The sequence below is a fragment of the Wallemia mellicola genome (assembly GCF_000263375.1).
Source record: "Wallemia mellicola CBS 633.66 unplaced genomic scaffold WALSEscaffold_6, whole genome shotgun sequence".
Taxonomy (NCBI): domain Eukaryota; kingdom Fungi; phylum Basidiomycota; class Wallemiomycetes; order Wallemiales; family Wallemiaceae; genus Wallemia; species Wallemia mellicola.
Genome location: NW_006531963.1, coordinates 211,864 through 226,973, shown reverse-complemented (window position 1 = coordinate 226,973; position 15,110 = coordinate 211,864). Strand labels below are relative to the sequence as shown.

At 38.0% G+C, this 15,110-nt stretch overlaps 11 protein-coding genes across 11 annotated transcripts; 5 read left to right on the top strand and 6 right to left on the bottom strand.

Annotated features, from left to right (window-relative positions):
- Positions 1–14: 14 nt before the first annotated feature.
- Positions 15–1,343, top strand: WALSEDRAFT_37108 (hypothetical protein). Its single transcript, XM_006957530.1, has 5 exons — positions 15–61; positions 109–278; positions 327–826; positions 874–1,002; positions 1,054–1,343. Exons 1-3 carry the CDS (start codon positions 37–39, stop codon positions 369–371), a joined length of 240 nt encoding a protein of 79 aa, XP_006957592.1. The 5' UTR covers positions 15–36; the 3' UTR covers positions 372–826; positions 874–1,002; positions 1,054–1,343.
- On the bottom strand, positions 33–1,375 carry WALSEDRAFT_60020 (hypothetical protein). Its single transcript, XM_006957529.1, has 5 exons — positions 1,054–1,375; positions 874–1,002; positions 327–826; positions 109–278; positions 33–61 (listed from the first exon to the last, which is right to left on the bottom strand). The coding sequence occupies exons 1-3, from the start codon at positions 1,340–1,342 to the stop codon at positions 366–368; spliced, it is 879 nt and encodes a 292-aa protein (XP_006957591.1). The 5' UTR covers positions 1,343–1,375; the 3' UTR covers positions 33–61; positions 109–278; positions 327–365.
- Positions 1,369–2,852, top strand: WALSEDRAFT_56985 (hypothetical protein; the record flags this gene model as incomplete). Its single annotated transcript, XM_006957528.1, has 6 exons — positions 1,369–1,373; positions 1,424–1,448; positions 1,494–1,551; positions 1,601–1,673; positions 1,721–1,986; positions 2,011–2,852. 6 exons carry the CDS (start codon positions 1,369–1,371, stop codon positions 2,238–2,240), a joined length of 657 nt encoding a protein of 218 aa, XP_006957590.1. The 3' UTR covers positions 2,241–2,852.
- On the bottom strand, positions 1,800–2,852 carry WALSEDRAFT_44740 (ribosomal protein S7). The gene has a single exon (XM_006957527.1). The coding sequence runs from the start codon at positions 2,822–2,824 to the stop codon at positions 2,285–2,287; it is 540 nt and encodes a 179-aa protein (XP_006957589.1). The 5' UTR covers positions 2,825–2,852; the 3' UTR covers positions 1,800–2,284.
- Positions 2,853–2,864: 12 nt separating this feature from the next.
- WALSEDRAFT_60018 (EF-hand protein) lies at positions 2,865–3,670 on the top strand. Its single transcript, XM_006957526.1, has 5 exons — positions 2,865–2,903; positions 2,950–2,959; positions 3,014–3,157; positions 3,204–3,417; positions 3,472–3,670. The coding sequence occupies exons 1-5, from the start codon at positions 2,901–2,903 to the stop codon at positions 3,521–3,523; spliced, it is 423 nt and encodes a 140-aa protein (XP_006957588.1). The 5' UTR covers positions 2,865–2,900; the 3' UTR covers positions 3,524–3,670.
- On the bottom strand, positions 3,667–6,054 carry WALSEDRAFT_28104 (hypothetical protein; the record flags this gene model as incomplete). Its single annotated transcript, XM_006957525.1, has 5 exons — positions 3,667–3,703; positions 3,753–4,158; positions 4,205–5,723; positions 5,771–5,961; positions 6,012–6,054. The coding sequence occupies 5 exons, from the start codon at positions 6,052–6,054 to the stop codon at positions 3,667–3,669; spliced, it is 2,196 nt and encodes a 731-aa protein (XP_006957587.1).
- Positions 6,055–6,155: 101 nt separating this feature from the next.
- WALSEDRAFT_44729 (ubiquinol-cytochrome C reductase) lies at positions 6,156–6,612 on the bottom strand. Its single transcript, XM_006957524.1, has 3 exons — positions 6,591–6,612; positions 6,408–6,542; positions 6,156–6,229 (listed from the first exon to the last, which is right to left on the bottom strand). The coding sequence occupies exons 1-3, from the start codon at positions 6,594–6,596 to the stop codon at positions 6,170–6,172; spliced, it is 201 nt and encodes a 66-aa protein (XP_006957586.1). The 5' UTR covers positions 6,597–6,612; the 3' UTR covers positions 6,156–6,169.
- Positions 6,613–6,981: 369 nt separating this feature from the next.
- On the bottom strand, positions 6,982–8,226 carry WALSEDRAFT_63536 (hypothetical protein; the record flags this gene model as incomplete). Its single annotated transcript, XM_006957523.1, has 6 exons — positions 6,982–7,208; positions 7,263–7,398; positions 7,442–7,657; positions 7,705–7,836; positions 7,882–7,970; positions 8,019–8,226. 6 exons carry the CDS (start codon positions 8,224–8,226, stop codon positions 6,982–6,984), a joined length of 1,008 nt encoding a protein of 335 aa, XP_006957585.1.
- Positions 8,227–8,374: 148 nt separating this feature from the next.
- WALSEDRAFT_60017 (nucleic acid-binding protein) lies at positions 8,375–9,556 on the bottom strand. The gene is made up of 5 exons (XM_006957522.1): positions 9,439–9,556; positions 8,995–9,386; positions 8,840–8,945; positions 8,640–8,793; positions 8,375–8,595 (listed from the first exon to the last, which is right to left on the bottom strand). Exons 1-5 carry the CDS (start codon positions 9,544–9,546, stop codon positions 8,411–8,413), a joined length of 945 nt encoding a protein of 314 aa, XP_006957584.1. The 5' UTR covers positions 9,547–9,556; the 3' UTR covers positions 8,375–8,410.
- Positions 9,557–9,829: 273 nt separating this feature from the next.
- On the top strand, positions 9,830–10,204 carry WALSEDRAFT_37091 (40S ribosomal protein S29). The gene is made up of 3 exons (XM_006957521.1): positions 9,830–9,942; positions 9,996–10,061; positions 10,115–10,204. The coding sequence occupies exons 1-3, from the start codon at positions 9,844–9,846 to the stop codon at positions 10,121–10,123; spliced, it is 174 nt and encodes a 57-aa protein (XP_006957583.1). The 5' UTR covers positions 9,830–9,843; the 3' UTR covers positions 10,124–10,204.
- Positions 10,205–10,495: 291 nt separating this feature from the next.
- WALSEDRAFT_32032 (hypothetical protein) lies at positions 10,496–13,914 on the top strand. Its single transcript, XM_006957520.1, has 6 exons — positions 10,496–10,725; positions 10,782–11,729; positions 11,773–12,594; positions 12,646–12,781; positions 12,831–13,308; positions 13,556–13,914. The coding sequence occupies exon 3, from the start codon at positions 11,889–11,891 to the stop codon at positions 12,126–12,128; it is 240 nt and encodes a 79-aa protein (XP_006957582.1). The 5' UTR covers positions 10,496–10,725; positions 10,782–11,729; positions 11,773–11,888; the 3' UTR covers positions 12,129–12,594; positions 12,646–12,781; positions 12,831–13,308; positions 13,556–13,914.
- The last annotated feature ends 1,196 nt before the right edge of the window (positions 13,915–15,110 follow it).

The following is a 15,110-nucleotide window of genomic DNA, read 5'->3' as shown; positions in this document are numbered from 1 at the left end:
GGCTATCTACATAACGACGAATTTGGTAATAAAAAAATGTCATCGATTGAGGATTTACAAGGTAGCTATTAATCTACTATTTTAATATCATATTCAACTCTTTTATAGCACTCAAAGACGCTCAAGATAATCACATTAGAGAAAGCTGGGTTAGCGCTATGGAGTTAAGATTAGTTAAACAGGAATTACAAAAATGCCATCAATATGAAGGCGTTAATCACTACGCAAACTGTCAGCAGCTTAGTAATAGATACGTCGATATGCTTAAAGATCATAGAGTAAGTTATTATTTATTCTTTAATCTACAATATTTAACTTTTAAAAAGGTAAAAGGTTATAAAATACAAGAAAAGGAAGTAGAATCATCATAAATTTAAACTTTTCATACTATCTAGTCCTAGATTATGGGCTTCAGATTCAATATCTACTAGTTTGTTTATCGTAGAAGCTCGCACTCGTCTGAGTTTGTCTATATCGTCCTCATTAGATAAGTTAAATTGACTTATACCTTCAATTTGAGCGAATTCAGTGATATCACTCTCTAATAATTGTTCACCTAGCATAATTTCATCAAACTTACCCTGCTTCACTAGATCTAAACGCTTCTCTAAGCTGTATAATCTCGCATGGGTATCTAAAAGTTTCTCAATGACCTGTTCAGATCTTTCTGTCGTTGGTATAACTCTTTTGACTTCTGAGGAGGGTATAATCCGTGGTAATAATGATTGCGATGGGTGAATTGAGAATTTAAGTTGATTTATTGCCCATTTGAGTAAGTCTGCATCATCTAATTGGTTAAGAGTTTGATAAACCACATCCAATGTGTCTTCGTTTAGTTAGTAGATAGTTTATTTACTACATGAACAAACTCACCAACCTCAATCTGTATATGAGTCGTTCTAAATAGCTGTTCATCATCTGGTTGCGTTGAATAAATGACATAGCTGAAGAGTAATATCGTAGTTATAGAGTCAAAATCCTCTTTACGTTCTTTAAATAACTCTATTAAGTTGTAAATATGGTATCATAAATTAAATATATGCTATCACTCACCAAATAAGAGCCTGAAAATTGATTGATAAAATCCAATACGAATGTGAGCGTGTAGGTGAATAAAGTGTACATTTCTCCAACGTAGTCGAGTATAACATTTCATAAATAAGCTAAATGTATCCAATTCAGATGTTTGTCTCTCATTTTTGTATGTGTTTATTAATTCGTCAATGTCAGATATGAAGTTAATAACGAAGTGTGAGGAAGTGAAATAGTGTGGTTGTATGTCTCTACCATATTTATATGAAGGTTCTGCTAATCTTGTCTTTATTCTTTTAGCACCGCCCATTCTAAACTCCTTAAAGCTTGATTGTCATGAAGTAAGTAACGATATCAAGATGATATAGTATATAAACTAAAAAATATCAAGTAAAGTTAAGCATATTCAATCTCTAGTAAACATTCTTCATTATTATTAAGGCTAAGCTTACAATCCACAGAACGAGAAGGAATTGCAGCTTAATCTATCAGACGCAAGTTGGCATGATCAGTATAAGCGTACGTCGGTATATTATAAGTAACCTATAATATCTAATATCTTATATAGATTCTGCATACGTCTATATAGGTGGTCTCGTTACTGGATTAACAGAAGGAGATGTAATTACGATATTATCACAGTTAGTAAATAGAATATAACTAAGATTGAATTAATAAATAAAATTAGATTCGGTGAAATCGCAGATATCAATATGCCAAAGGATAAGGCTACAGGCAAATCGCGAGGATTTGCTTTTGTTATGTATGAAGATCAACGGAGTACAGTACTTGCGGTAGATAACCTCAATGGATCGACTGTATTGGGTCGTACACTCAGGGTTGATCATGTTGATAAGTACTCTCAACCGAAAGTCAAGAACGAGGAAGGTGAAATGGTTGAAGTTGACAATGAACAATTAAACGCTCGGTGGACGGAAGAAAGTGATAAAAATCGTGAGTTACTTACTCCTTAATAAGGACAATATTTGACGTATATCTCTCAAGATAAGGACAGAAGTGAGAGTGAGAGCGAAGATATCGAGGAAAGTGAAGACCCAATGGCAGCTTACATTCGTGAGCAACAAAAGAAAGCATCTAAACCGACAACTTCTGAAAAAGAAGAGCGCAAAGCACGTAAAGCTGAAAGAGCAATGAAGCGAGCAGCTAAAGAAGCCAAAGAGAGTAGCAAACGACGTAGGAATGATTAAAGTCTTCCTAGGAACTTGTAATAATAAAATATATCTATGCAAAATTATCTTCTTAACATCGCTTGAACAAGGTTAGCTCTATTGATAGCACCAGCTTTGTGTATTTCCTCTTTGCGCTTAAGTACATCACTTTGTTGTTCAAGTATAGCTAGAACCTCTCTAGCTAACCTCTGATGGAGGAACTTCTCATTACGTTTGTCAGATGCTTTAATGAGAGCTTGAAAAGCTAATCTAATTCTTTGCCTCTCTGTGAGTGCTAATGGAGTGTGTAAAACTTTGTTATTCTTTTTGCTGCTTGATAAACGGAAAGAAGGTGCGGCCATAGTGATAGCGTTACGGACTAGCGATACGGGCTCGGTAGTATTAGCTGTTAATGTTTTGATCTCTGTTAATGTTTTTTTCAAATGACTCTGAGCTCTAGCCTTCTTCCCATCCTTCATAATGAGATTTGTGAGGTATCCCAAGAGAGGATCGCTCGATGGTGGAATAGCGGATGGATTATGAGAGTAACCATTTCTTGTTATTTGTTCAAAGTGCGATTCCTGAGATATTCTCGCCGTCGTATTTAAAAATCTCTTAAACATTCAAATCGCTAGTAAATTGTCTGAAGCTAACGATTACCTTGTACCGATTCAATCACAAACAGAAAATAAAAATATAATGGTAAATACATATTAATTTATTTTATTATTTTATTAATATTTTCTAGTCAGACGCAGGTAAATATATTTAATTACTACGCCCATAGCATAAACTAAACGCGTCACATATAGAAGCAAGAGAAGCATTCGCTTTATTCGATAAACGTGGTACTGGAAAAATACCCTCAGGCCAACTTGGCGACCTTTTAAGAGCTTTAGGTCAAAACCCAACTCAAGCTGAAGTTGAATCACTCCGTAGTTCAGCCCCATCAGAGCGTGCGTCTTTCTATTAAAAATAAACGCGTCTTATGTTATTATATAGTCGATTACAAAACATTCCTTACTATTCTTCAACGTCCAGATGGTTTCAAACCTGCTGGTGAACTCGAAGATTTCGTAAGAGGTTTCCAAGTTTTCGATAAAGATGGTTCCGGTGTTATCGGTGCAGGTGAACTCAGATACGTTCTTACTAACCTCGGTGAGAAAATGTCAGATGCTGAAGTTGATGAATTGTTAAAAGGTGTCCCAATTTCATCGTGAGTTTAACTTTTATTTAAACAATAATAAAATATTAATAACACAATCAATAGCGATGGAAACATAAATTACCGTGATTTTGCAGCACACATCCTCGGCGCCTAAATTAAATATTCCCTGTTTTTCTATTGAAATGAATCTAAAACTTAAAAAGAAAAAAAAGAACGAAAGCGTATATATTTCCATATTAGTTGGTTTATCATAAGCTAAGGGTAATTAAAAAGTGTCTGCAGGAAATATACATCCGTTTACTTGTATCTTGGTGGGGGAGATTTTATGACATAGCTAGAGAGTATTATAAGCTATCACAGATCTCTAAATTACGACCACTTACCTCTTTGTCGTTCCACTTCCCTTTTCGATTTCAATTTTGATATCATAAACAAGATCTCCTGTTTCATTGTCAAATTCTATGGAAGTCCAATTTCTTCTAGGCATAACGTATGGGAATGAAGATTTCTCCCCATTTGTGTCAATTTCGAACAATTTAACAGCATCTTCTTCTGTCTTGAGATAGTGCAAACTCTTGTGATGCTTCTTTGCCAAGAAGTTAACCAACTTTGCAGCAGGTGGAGGAGGTGGAGTGTTAACGATTGCAGATGTAACAATATTGTACATCAATTTATGGTCTTTCGTTGGTTCTACTTTCTTTGAGTATGTTCTACCAACAGCTGCTGCATGAACATCTCCAGACAAGAATGAAATACGAAGGTTACATTCTAAGGCCAATTTCTGACATTCTTAAATGCTTTCTTAGTAATAATTAAATTAGTATTTTCCACTCACCTTCAATAAACCAGTTACGTTCCTTCTTGTGATGCTTAGCACACCAATGGTCGTTCAAATCATCAAGTAATTCGGCATCTTTGTTAAACTTATTGACGAATCCATTCAAACCAAGCCATGGGTGTCTACCAATGTGAGTTAATGGATTACCCTTCCATTCTAAAAACTTCTCAGCGAAGACCATTCTTGGGTAAAGAAGGGGTACACCAATTAGCCAAACCAATTGTTCAACCTCCTCAGGTAACTTTCTAATAGCGCTGAATACGATATCCCACGTAGTCTTACTACACATTTGGTCTAGTTTTCTTTCGGCTCTACAATCTAAACCTAACATGTAAACTTTTGGACCCAAATATGTTAATGTGTTGTGAGTTGGGAAAGGAACGTATACACCATCACCACCAATGATCATTGATTTGAAAGTATGTGGTTTTGGTGTTGGTATATTCAATTGTTCTGATCTTTCTCTCTCTTTAACTTGGGCATCTGTGATCTCACCATATCCATGTGGGGCGGTAATTCTGGAACCATCAACTTCCATTACTGTAAATTGTTGAAATAGTAAATACCAGAAGAAACCGCATGTACCAATCTTGTTAAAGATAGGTGAAAACATTAACTCATCAGGATATGAACCAAATCCATCAATCAAATCGTGGTCATCGAGAATATTAACTTGTGGTATCTTTGCAATAGCTTCGCCAAATGAACCTGCTCTAAACCATTTTGCATAGTGATTAAAGAAGAACCTATCGAGTGCATATGACATTGCCTCAGTTAAAGGCATCTTCTGCTTTTCTTTTCCATCAACCTCGTTAACCCAGTCTTGTAATTCAGGTTCACGCATGAGTATATCACAGTAAATTTGATCACCACCACCAACGACAGTATGATAAGGCTTTTCTGAGTGTTGTCTAAGAACGTCATCCCAAAGCTTGTGTGGACCGTTGAAATCAGCTGGGTTAACACCCATAGAGAAACCATTGCAACTTTGGCCTATCCAACGAAGGTGTTGACCAATAGCCGGGATGTGGAAGGTGTTACGTGCACCACCGTTGATATTATAATCAACTGGACTTTCATTTTCTGACATTGGGATATCAATCATGAATCTCCAGAATGTAAAGCTACCTGAACTTCCCCTGTAGACGTAGATTGATTGACCATCGACTTTTTTCGTGCCGTTATTCCAATTATAAGTGAAAAGAGGTGCTGGATCGTACTGGCTACCCTGGTCAACTGTGACAATCATAGCTGCACCGTACCAAACATTATCTACAACTGTGTCGTACTTTAACATAGGGCCACAAAGGAATTGTAAGTGTGGTTTGAGATGTCCTAATTTTGATTGGTGTGATGGTGATCTCTTTATACCATCATCTACTTGAGTCTTCTCAGCCTCTTGAACGCTAACAGATGGACCAGTGTGTGTACCTTGAGCTTGTATAGCATCTGGACTAAGGGCACTTCCTGGTACTTTATCAGAAGGAACAAAGTCAGGTGGTCTGTAGTTTGGTTCCTAATAATTGTTAGTGAAGTTATTCAATTGTCTGTCTATTCACTCACTTCGTATGCTGTGGTTTCGTCTACATTTTCTGGTACATGGATCGCACCTTTCAACTTGTCACTGTCTAAACTTGGCTGTGCATTCAGTCCGTATCTTTGCTCGTCTGCTGCGCTTTCATCGTAGTCTTTATTTAGTGCAGCAGGTTCGCCTTCAACAGGTAAATCGCGATTCTTGGCGTAATAACGGAGTTCTGAGGTATTCTTAATAAAACATTAACGACGATAATGAGTATAGACGCACCCTCTTCTGCTTTCTTTCTCTCTGCGTGACTAACTCTATCCATATCTTATGACTGCTCAGAGTTGTGAGAGTTGTGAACCAAGAAGGCGTTTAAGAATGCCACCGAAATGTTTAAATATAAAAAAAAGTAAATTAATGTTTTATTTCTTATTACAAATCTATTCATCGTCAGACTCTCCCTTTGCAAGTATCTTAGCACGGAGTTCTGGCCATTGTTTCTAAAGATATTGTTAGTAAATAGTATAGAATATAGTTTAGAGCATAGTGTGTAATATATTTTTGTTATTAGTAAATCTAAGTTGAAAATCAAATCAAATTGATTGGTGGAGGTGATATACCACTAAATAAACTGACTAGCAACAAAATATACTACACCCTATATAATGAAAAACTCACTCCTGCATTGTGTTTGTCCCAGATTGAAGTTGTCAAGACGTCGAATCCAACACCGAATGCAAATGTACCAACGAAAATGGTTGCGACGTATGTACTATTACGCTTGAATAACGTATTGTTGAGTGTTTGAGCAAACTATTTATATTTAATATACGCTTATATTGAGAGCAGCTTTCTACTCACGGACATGATGAAGGTGGCTTTTCAAGGTGCTGACTATCTTCTCTTCTAACGATTTATTTAATAGAAAATGTAGTTCTATAATTTAATCCAATTTACAATCCATTTCTTATTATTTATGTACTTAAATCTATTAAGAGTCCAGTTCAGCCTCGATAGATGTTGCAGATCCAGCTATTATTTTGCAACATGTCACTTTCCTCGATATACGACTATTCTTCATCAATATCTCGGTACCTATTTCAAGTTCTAATTGGTTTCATCATCTAGTGGCTGCATAATCGATGAGAAACCAAGGAATTCATCGACAACACTATCATTTGCTGATGTAGATGTCTTATACCCTTTTTGGACATAATGAGCCAGATACCTTCGAAGATCACTTGGAAACACCTTACAAGTCTTTCTCTCTCTCTGCATACGATAGTTGACTTAAAGCTGGTGTAACTCTATTGACGAATGCTGTGATATAACCTGTCATTAGCTTGCTATATGAAGTCTTGGACCTCTCCGATTCTGAGATCGCTGCGATGAAATCATGAATCGTCACCCCATATCCTTGAAAACGTACGTAACCATCCATACGAGCAACTGGACTGGAATGGATAGAATAAGTTACGGCTTGCGAGTTGTCATAAAGTGATCTTTATGTACCTATAACACCGCGGCACAGACAACTTTGTACGACATTACCTAATTCATCTGCTAATATGAAGGAAGAGGTCAAGATAATCCCATCCGTGCCATCCGTATCTTTGTACTTAATCCTATGTACTACTCTGTCTACTATGCTAAAGTATATGCTATCCCTCTTGCTTGATGATATCCTCACCGATCGAAAACGTCATACAAACTTCAGGATCTGTACCGATTATCCTAGCCTTCCTGGATTTAGGTTCTCCAGGCTCGTATGACAGCTGTAGTTGTCTGAAATTCGCCATCTGATTGAAATTTGAGGCGTGAAAAGGACCCATATAGTTATTGTTCTCGAGTCCTAGATTAGCGATACGGACTGAATTGTCATCTATAGTATGCGTACGCCTTATAACCGCATCGCTCGTGCTAATAATCTAAGAAAGTCAATTGGTTGGATCTACCATTAAAACCAACGACGCACCTTGACAGACATATCATTAGTTAGCTTATTGAAAGAACTTCTGATGGTGTTCTGTATAGAAATCTTATGCTTCTGCGTGATATCCGGATTACGCATGTAATTTGATATTGTGTCGATAGCGACGACCTTTGTCTGTTGATCCACATCAGATGGGGCTACATACAGTTAATAGCTCACAGTAAATGGGCTACTCTCAATATATGCAGGTAAAGCAGCAATAGTAACCAGAAACGAAGACAGGTTTAACGTTCTAACATACTTGATACCTAAGAGTACATTAATATATTGTTATAATTACACGTATACAGACATACGACTTGTAATTTCATCGTCTATACCTCGTAGATTGAGATCACCATTTACATCAATTATGATAGCATACGCGTTTGCATTTTCAGCCAAACTGAGGAACTTTATGAGACTCGATGTTATAATACTAGTACGTCCAACACCTGGACTGCCTGATATATCCGTATAACAGTTCCCTCCTTCTAAAACAAGATCTTCTATAGTGCTGCTCATCAACGTCGAAGAAATAGAAGTAGAGGAAATACTTCAACCGCTTACCCTTGGTTTATCTTATCTACGGTAAAATATATCAAAACAAGAACAAATTATGAATTATTACACTCTGCATGTGATATCATCGTTCTCATCGTATTGAAAAGTTATGCAATCTAAAGATATATATTTATATGTAAAGTTTTTAAGAAAGAGTAGCGTTTGCAAATTTACCAGCCTTACAAATACCCTTTGAAGTTTTGATAAGGTGTGGTTTGCTCGTCTCTGGGTTGATCCAGCAAGCTTCAAGTGTATCCAAAGTTCTGAAACCAGGTTGGATAGTTTCGAATACCTTCTTCTTAGGGTTGAGTTGTTCCTCTGGTTTGGTGTCTGTTGAATGTCAACAGGATGTCTTAAATAGAAAAATTACTCACCTTCGTAACCTTCAAAGAAAATTCTGTCACCTGGTGCACTACCCTCCGGTGGGTTGACAAATTCGACACCACCATCTTTGCCGTCTGAGGAAGTGGCGCAGAGAACCATAGCAAAAGATTTGATACCTCTCATGGAAGCTGGTTTGAGGTTGCACTTGGGTTTGTTAAATCGTTTAAGCTAATGTTCAAGATTAACTCACAATAGCGACGACCATCTTATCTTGCATTTCTTCAATTGGGACATACTTGACCAAACCTGAGACAACAGTTCTAGTTTCAGTACCCAAATCAATTTGCTCGACGTATCTTTAGTAGTTTATTAGTATAATCTAGTATAGTTATGGTTTATACGCACAAACTGTCAGCGTCTGGATGTTTTTCAACCTTAACAATCTTACCAACACGCAAATCGATCATAGATGGACTTGGTGGGAGAACAGGTGCCGGTGGAGCAGGTGGGGCTTTCTCCTTCTTTGGTTTATCCTTTTTACCTTCTTTTTTGGCTGCTGCACCCTCAGCACCAGCTTTTGAAGTACCTGCAGGTGCTTCCTTATTGACTGGTGCAGCATCCTTCTTAGGTTTCTTTTCCTTTGGTGCATCTGCAACACGAACTGGTTTAGGGAATGTTGAGTAATCGAATGTCAACTGTTCAAGTCCTAATTTGCGAGCAGGTTCGAGTTTCTGGATGAGTGAGAAGTATCTAACGGTGTTTGGGAATGCATGTAATTGTGCTGCTTGCAATGGTGCCTACATAAGTCACTTATCAGTTTCGTCTTCGCTGTTGTTATATCAAACTCACGATAGCAGAGTGTAAGTTTTTATACATTTCTAAATCGTCGCTGCTGTATAATTGTCCTTTAAGGAATGTTTTTGTAGCAATTTCCTTTTCAAATTGTGCTAAATCCATGGTAAGAGTGAAAGAGATGTCAGACTGTAATATACGGTAGTTTGAGCTTGCTTATTATATACAATAGTTGCTATATATCAAACTATATCAGATATTATCATATATCTCAACTATCTTACAGTGAATAAATATCTACATCAAAACCAATTTTATATGGCTAAAAAGCTGCTTTAGAGGCTAGACTAAATAAATATATAAAACTAATTAATAAATTATTTTATTACAATTTAAATCAAATTTTTGAATGAATGAAGACCTGCGAGTTGGCTTCTCTTCATCTACCACCACAAGTTCTCGATGGCTCATTCCAACGTCTGGTACTCACGCCCAAGAATCTACGGTAAAGGTTCACGTAGCTGTCGTGTATGCGGCAAGAACGGCCAAGGTTTGATCCGTGTAGGTTTATTACCATAAAAGATTATACGCCATACTTAACAACTTTTCTCTAGAAATACGGTATGGACATCTGCCGTCAATGCTTCCGTGAGAATGCCAGTGCTATTGGTTTCGTCAAGGTAGGTTTTATCGTCTTCTATATAAATTTCGCCTTGCTAACAGATTTTCGCAGTACAAGTAAAACTAGTTCCTCAGATTTACTTGAAGTATTATATGTTACATACATAAAAGAGACGATTCCTGGAATTATTTTTTCACCCGCTTGCAAGATTTCTCAGGCTGACATCCTCACCAATTTCGCAACTTATTTGAGAGCTTACTTAGACAGTAGTATATAATTGAGTGCATAAGTCTGCACTTTTGTCTACTTCTACCCATCATCTAGCGTTTTTTCTAGCGTCCAGTCACATAAATTGGTAAGACTACAATTAATCCATCTCAACAGACTATTATATACAAGAAGGAGCAGAAATTCATCATTAACTCGTTAATATAGCTAATAGTTACTTTCTTACCACCCTCGCCCTCTTTTGGGTAATCAAATGATAAAACATCATATTGACTAGCTTCGGTATCTGCATGTTAGCACTGGTGGTATATGTCATGAAAGCGAGAATCCTCCAAATTGTCTTCCACAGATATTCCAGGCCCTCTTGAGCACTCTCGCTTTTGCGTTGCTTTGACCCTAATAATACCCTTATCGAGTGGAATACCAACATCTTCCTTATAGCCTAGTAACTTAGGCTGAGCGAGATATCTAATGACATTCCCTTGACATCAAGACTGTGCATTGTTAGAGACAAAGTTGTTCCTATATATCAAAAAAAAATACTACTCACGATGGTCTAAATGAAGATGATGCTCTCAAAGGACATCGTTGCATTCTGTCTTATTGCTTGAACGAAATGTACCCAAACCGAAATCGTTGAAATAAACATAATACACAAATTCCCGAGAGTTTTATATCTAACGTACGATTCAAACCCTATTAAGTAGTGTTTAAAAAGAGAATTACATCGAAGGTGATTGTCTGAAAAAGTCAGACAGAATCGTTAGAAAAAAGTTTGAGCGTAACAGAGTGTTAGACTATAAGACTCTACTACTTGCAGTGCCCCTGTTCCAATTCAGAACATCTGCAAAAGATTCATCTCGCGAGATTAGTTATCATCCGTAGTTAATACACATAATTCTTCGAGTAAGATGTACGTAACCACTTAATATAGGTCATGGGCTAAAGCCCTATTTACTGCGAGACTAACGTTATCATTTTTGGCACAGATGCTGGCTTAAAGACCTTCAGCCGTCATATAATGAATGTATTTGCAACCATATCGAATCAAACTAAAGCGACTAGTGCCTATCCGAACGAACGATTCCTTTCGTACAGAGTTCGACGACTATCACTACGATAGCTTCCATCCATAGAATAAAAGTAAGCCTTTTTACGTAGATCTAAACCAAGCTAAGGTCTCCTGTTAGATGATATTTTGGCAGACGAATAAGGCGACATAAAGAAAAACCAGACATGGTTGAATTCTTAGTGACCAAGATACTGTTAATAACTGAGCTATTCTATTGAGCTATTCTATTACTTATATGTCTAAAGCCTTTGGATTCCCTCAGTAACCAAACTCCCCCGGTATCACCAATGCTCAGATGAAACTCAAAGAGCTGCTAAATAAACCGTAAATATATCATAGGAGTAAGACAGCTCATGATAGAATAAAATGACTTACTCAACAACCAATGTTTCAATAAAAAGACCCACATTTGCCAATCACCAGTCACTATGAAGTGTCAGTAAATCTAGACACAAATAATATGACTTACGTAGTCAGCTCAAAGAACCGTCGCTAAAGAAGCATATAGCTGCACCTTAACTAGTGAGATGCTTACTAACATGCCTCAACTAGAAACAAAAAGTGCCCTTATGTACCAAGAGTACAATGTCAGCCTACAGTGTCGATCATATTAGAGTTAAGCTTATGGAAGACGAGCTGATGAGGCGACCAAACGCTAAAGGTGTTTGCAAAAAGCAAGACACCAAGGCACCTGGGTTGTTTCATTCACAGCCCATTTCCCACAACACTTTCCCTTCTTTGTCTATTGTAGCGAACATCCTTCTGCTCGTGATACTGCCTTGTCATATGAGGTCTAACCTCGATGAATGTCATGTTACTACATAGAATTGAAACATCCGCTATGTCGATACTGCTGATCTTTACTGCAAGAAATCTACCGACGTCCGAGATGGATTCAAGGGGAGTGTTCGAGGTGATAGTCACCCACATAATTCGAGACCTTGTGTGTTTTAAGTGAATCTGCTGTCTCCATATTTGTTCAGCAAATCATATCTTGGTACATCGCCCTGTCGAGCCAAATGAATACTATTGATAGCGCATCGCAACATTTTATATCTCTTTGTATGAGGTTTTGCAACCTTCGAACCAATTGTTAACCTAATTTCTAACCAGATTTGTGTCACCATCTGGAATACCAAACCAAACAGTATAGCTATAGATTAGTCCTCCAATATGACCGATTGTGACTTGACAATATCTACCACAGAATTACTGACAAGAGCTGTAATACTTTGCGGTAAATTGTGCTACTGTTGATCCATACTAGAGACTACTTCCACCGCTGCCAAAGCTACTACAAGGTGAGATCGTTTACCTTGCTGTGAATTATACTGGGACATACCGGTTGTGACCAACGCTTGGTTACTGTTGAGCAAATTTGGGATTAGTTTGCTGCATACTAAAGCATCTATAGGATAGTGTAAAAGATGTAGGGCTTACCAATGACTGTTAGGATACTTCAGACACCGCAAGAATTACTTAGAGAAGATATAAGTTTACATTACTATAAGGTTAATTGGTGCTCACCGGTTATGTTTAACCTCCAAGAACGGCCAAGATAAATGTTTGACATAGCTCAAACGAGAACCAAGACGTTATAGAGCCCAGCACGAGGTGTGAACCAGCGGTAATTCTCTTTACTGAGACATAATTCCCACCAGCTGCTCGTAGCTATATCCAAAAGATAGGAAAAGATTCCAATGACAGGCCAAATAGCGTCAAGAACTCTATATTATGTTCCAACGCGGACAGTGAATCTGGGCAAATTCACTGCTGGGACAAAATTCCAGTAACTGCGAGCAGTTATATCGGGAAGACAGGAAAAGATTCCGATGATAGGCCAAAGAGCGTCAAGAACTCTATATTCCAAAGCGCGGGCAGTGAATCTGGGCGAATTCACCACTGGGACATGGTTCTCACCAGCTGCGTCCAGCTAAATCGAAATACAGGAAAAGATTCCCGTGGTAGTCAGCTCTATTTATATCCCAACATGGCTACAGTGAATCGGGGCAAATTCACTGCTGGGACATAAATCCTACCAGCCGCAAGCAACTATATTCGAACGGTTTGAACGATAGGCCAAAGAGCGTCAAAAACTCTATTCTATATCCCAACAGCGCGGGCAGTGAATCTGGGCGAATTCACCACTGGGATATGGTCCTCACCAGCTGTTTCCAGCTAAATCGAAAATACAGGAAAATATTCCCATGGTAGTTCTGCTCTATTTAATATCCCAGCGTGGCTACAGTGAATGGGGGCGGATTCACCGCTGGGACATAAATCCTACCAGCTGCAAGCAGCTATATCCGAATGGTTTGAACGATAGGCCAAATAGTATTAACTATATTCTCTATTCCAGCGTGAGCAGTGAACCAACGGTAATTCACAATGCTTAGACTGACTCTCAACCGTCTTCTCTGACAGTAGCGCGAGGAAGCGTGCAATAGAGTACACATAACCTGTAGCGAAAACACCGTCAGTGACTTTAGAAAACGGACGAAGTAGCATTGTCAGGAGTCTCTATACTCGTGCGCGTACGGGCTACTCAACCCGTTCTGACAAAGATTCTACGGAGCTGACATGCAAAAGATACAGTGTATACTCCACCCGAGTCTCTGCATGAACAGAAATAATAAGACGACTGCGCCAAAAGCAGTGATCTAAGCATGGCTATTTATGAGCTGACGTCAGTGAGGTTGATGTGCAACATGTACCCACCTTTCAACTGTTTTTGCTTTTGCATGAAAGAACTAACTCTCTGTAATTGTTTGAGCTAGAGATGTTGGTCGTAGTTGATGAAGAAGTAAGAGATGAAAGTCTCGCCTTAAATAGTCAAAATAGTGCATTCCTAAGATCGAAACTAACACTTGGAATTAGTACTAGTCCTTTGAATGTAGCTGCGCTCTTTAAAGCGCATTCCACCCTTCAAAGGATTGCCCACTTCCTGCTGCTTGTCGAGCCAAACTGCGGTCCACAGACGTCGAACAAAGACCAGAAGTCGATATCTATGAGAGATATAGAATATTAGCAATTTATAGACACTGAATAGGCTGAAATAATCTGATATCTATCGATATCTAAACTAAAAAGTGTCCCAAAATGGGAAGTGATCGGATAATGGCTAGATCGACGCAGCCTTCTGAATATCCTGTGACTCCAGAGCGCATTTCATCCTTTAAGAATGTGCTGATGCTGCATTTGCTCATCTTCGCTGAGACTCGATCTGGCTGTGGTCCACTGCGATCTGAGATGGTAGGCATCTATGGGGCTACCACAGCGGTAACACCAATAGAACAGTGATTATCCTACAATAATCCAAGAGTGCTTCGTTAGTATTTGTAACATATTTCAAACGTGATTATTATATAAAATGAATGCATAAATTGTACTATCAATTTGTCAGAGATGAGTTGGAGAGCAAAGCTTCACATACCAAGTAGAAGTGGTTCATTTGAAGTGGAACATTACCATGTGATAGTTATCTTATTCTTCAGGCCCGTAGACAACATGAATGAGATGTCGATTGTGACCAATGGAATCTTACATTTGTCAATTACCATTCAATGTTAATATAATCTTATTGGTTTCTAAATAATGCATCAGGACATTTGAGTCGCTTTCTTACCATGCTTATACTAAAAATGAGTCATATTATAGGGTAAGAGTCCCAGCTTTTCATCAGCTATCAAGCAAGTAATTGTAATTTTCATATGATGTTGTTACCCTATTACCCCTTGAGCCTATTGCACCGATCATTTAGTCAGACTTCATTTCTGTGTACGGCATTCGAGTAGATCTCTAACACAT

What these genes read in the sequence shown, in the direction of transcription:
- WALSEDRAFT_37108 (XM_006957530.1), top strand. Translation starts at nt 37, where the DNA reads ATGTCATCGATTGAGGATTTACAAG. An exon ending in ATCGATTGAGGATTTACAAG is followed by an intron (nt 62 to 108) that starts GTAGCTATTAAT and finishes ACTCTTTTATAG; the next exon opens with CACTCAAAGACGCTCAAGAT. An exon ending in ATATGCTTAAAGATCATAGA is followed by an intron (nt 279 to 326) that starts GTAAGTTATTAT and finishes ACTTTTAAAAAG; the next exon opens with GTAAAAGGTTATAAAATACA.
- WALSEDRAFT_44729 (XM_006957524.1), bottom strand. An exon ending in GGGACAAACACAATGCAGGA is followed by an intron (nt 6,230 to 6,407) that starts GTGAGTTTTTCA and finishes CAATATCTTTAG; the next exon opens with AAACAATGGCCAGAACTCCG.
- WALSEDRAFT_32032 (XM_006957520.1), top strand. Translation starts at nt 11,889, where the DNA reads ATGTCAGCCTACAGTGTCGATCATATTAGAGTTAAGCTTATGGAAGAC.
- WALSEDRAFT_60018 (XM_006957526.1), top strand. An exon ending in TAGTTCAGCCCCATCAGAGC is followed by an intron (nt 3,158 to 3,203) that starts GTGCGTCTTTCT and finishes GTTATTATATAG; the next exon opens with TCGATTACAAAACATTCCTT. An exon ending in AAAGGTGTCCCAATTTCATC is followed by an intron (nt 3,418 to 3,471) that starts GTGAGTTTAACT and finishes CACAATCAATAG; the next exon opens with CGATGGAAACATAAATTACC.
- WALSEDRAFT_60017 (XM_006957522.1), bottom strand. Translation starts at nt 9,546, where the DNA reads ATGGATTTAGCACAATTTGAAAAGGAAATTGCTACAAAAACATTCCTT. An exon ending in ATAAGATGGTCGTCGCTATT is followed by an intron (nt 8,794 to 8,839) that starts GTGAGTTAATCT and finishes AACAAACCCAAG; the next exon opens with TGCAACCTCAAACCAGCTTC. An exon ending in TTTCTTTGAAGGTTACGAAG is followed by an intron (nt 8,596 to 8,639) that starts GTGAGTAATTTT and finishes GACATTCAACAG; the next exon opens with ACACCAAACCAGAGGAACAA.
- WALSEDRAFT_60020 (XM_006957529.1), bottom strand. Translation starts at nt 1,342, where the DNA reads ATGGGCGGTGCTAAAAGAATAAAGACAAGATTAGCAGAACCTTCATAT. An exon ending in AATTTTCAGGCTCTTATTTG is followed by an intron (nt 1,003 to 1,053) that starts GTGAGTGATAGC and finishes ACAACTTAATAG; the next exon opens with AGTTATTTAAAGAACGTAAA. An exon ending in TCATATACAGATTGAGGTTG is followed by an intron (nt 827 to 873) that starts GTGAGTTTGTTC and finishes AACTAAACGAAG; the next exon opens with ACACATTGGATGTGGTTTAT.
- WALSEDRAFT_44740 (XM_006957527.1), bottom strand. Translation starts at nt 2,824, where the DNA reads ATGTTTAAGAGATTTTTAAATACGACGGCGAGAATATCTCAGGAATCG.
- WALSEDRAFT_37091 (XM_006957521.1), top strand. Translation starts at nt 9,844, where the DNA reads ATGGCTCATTCCAACGTCTGGTACTCACGCCCAAGAATCTACGGTAAA. An exon ending in ACGGCCAAGGTTTGATCCGT is followed by an intron (nt 9,943 to 9,995) that starts GTAGGTTTATTA and finishes ACTTTTCTCTAG; the next exon opens with AAATACGGTATGGACATCTG.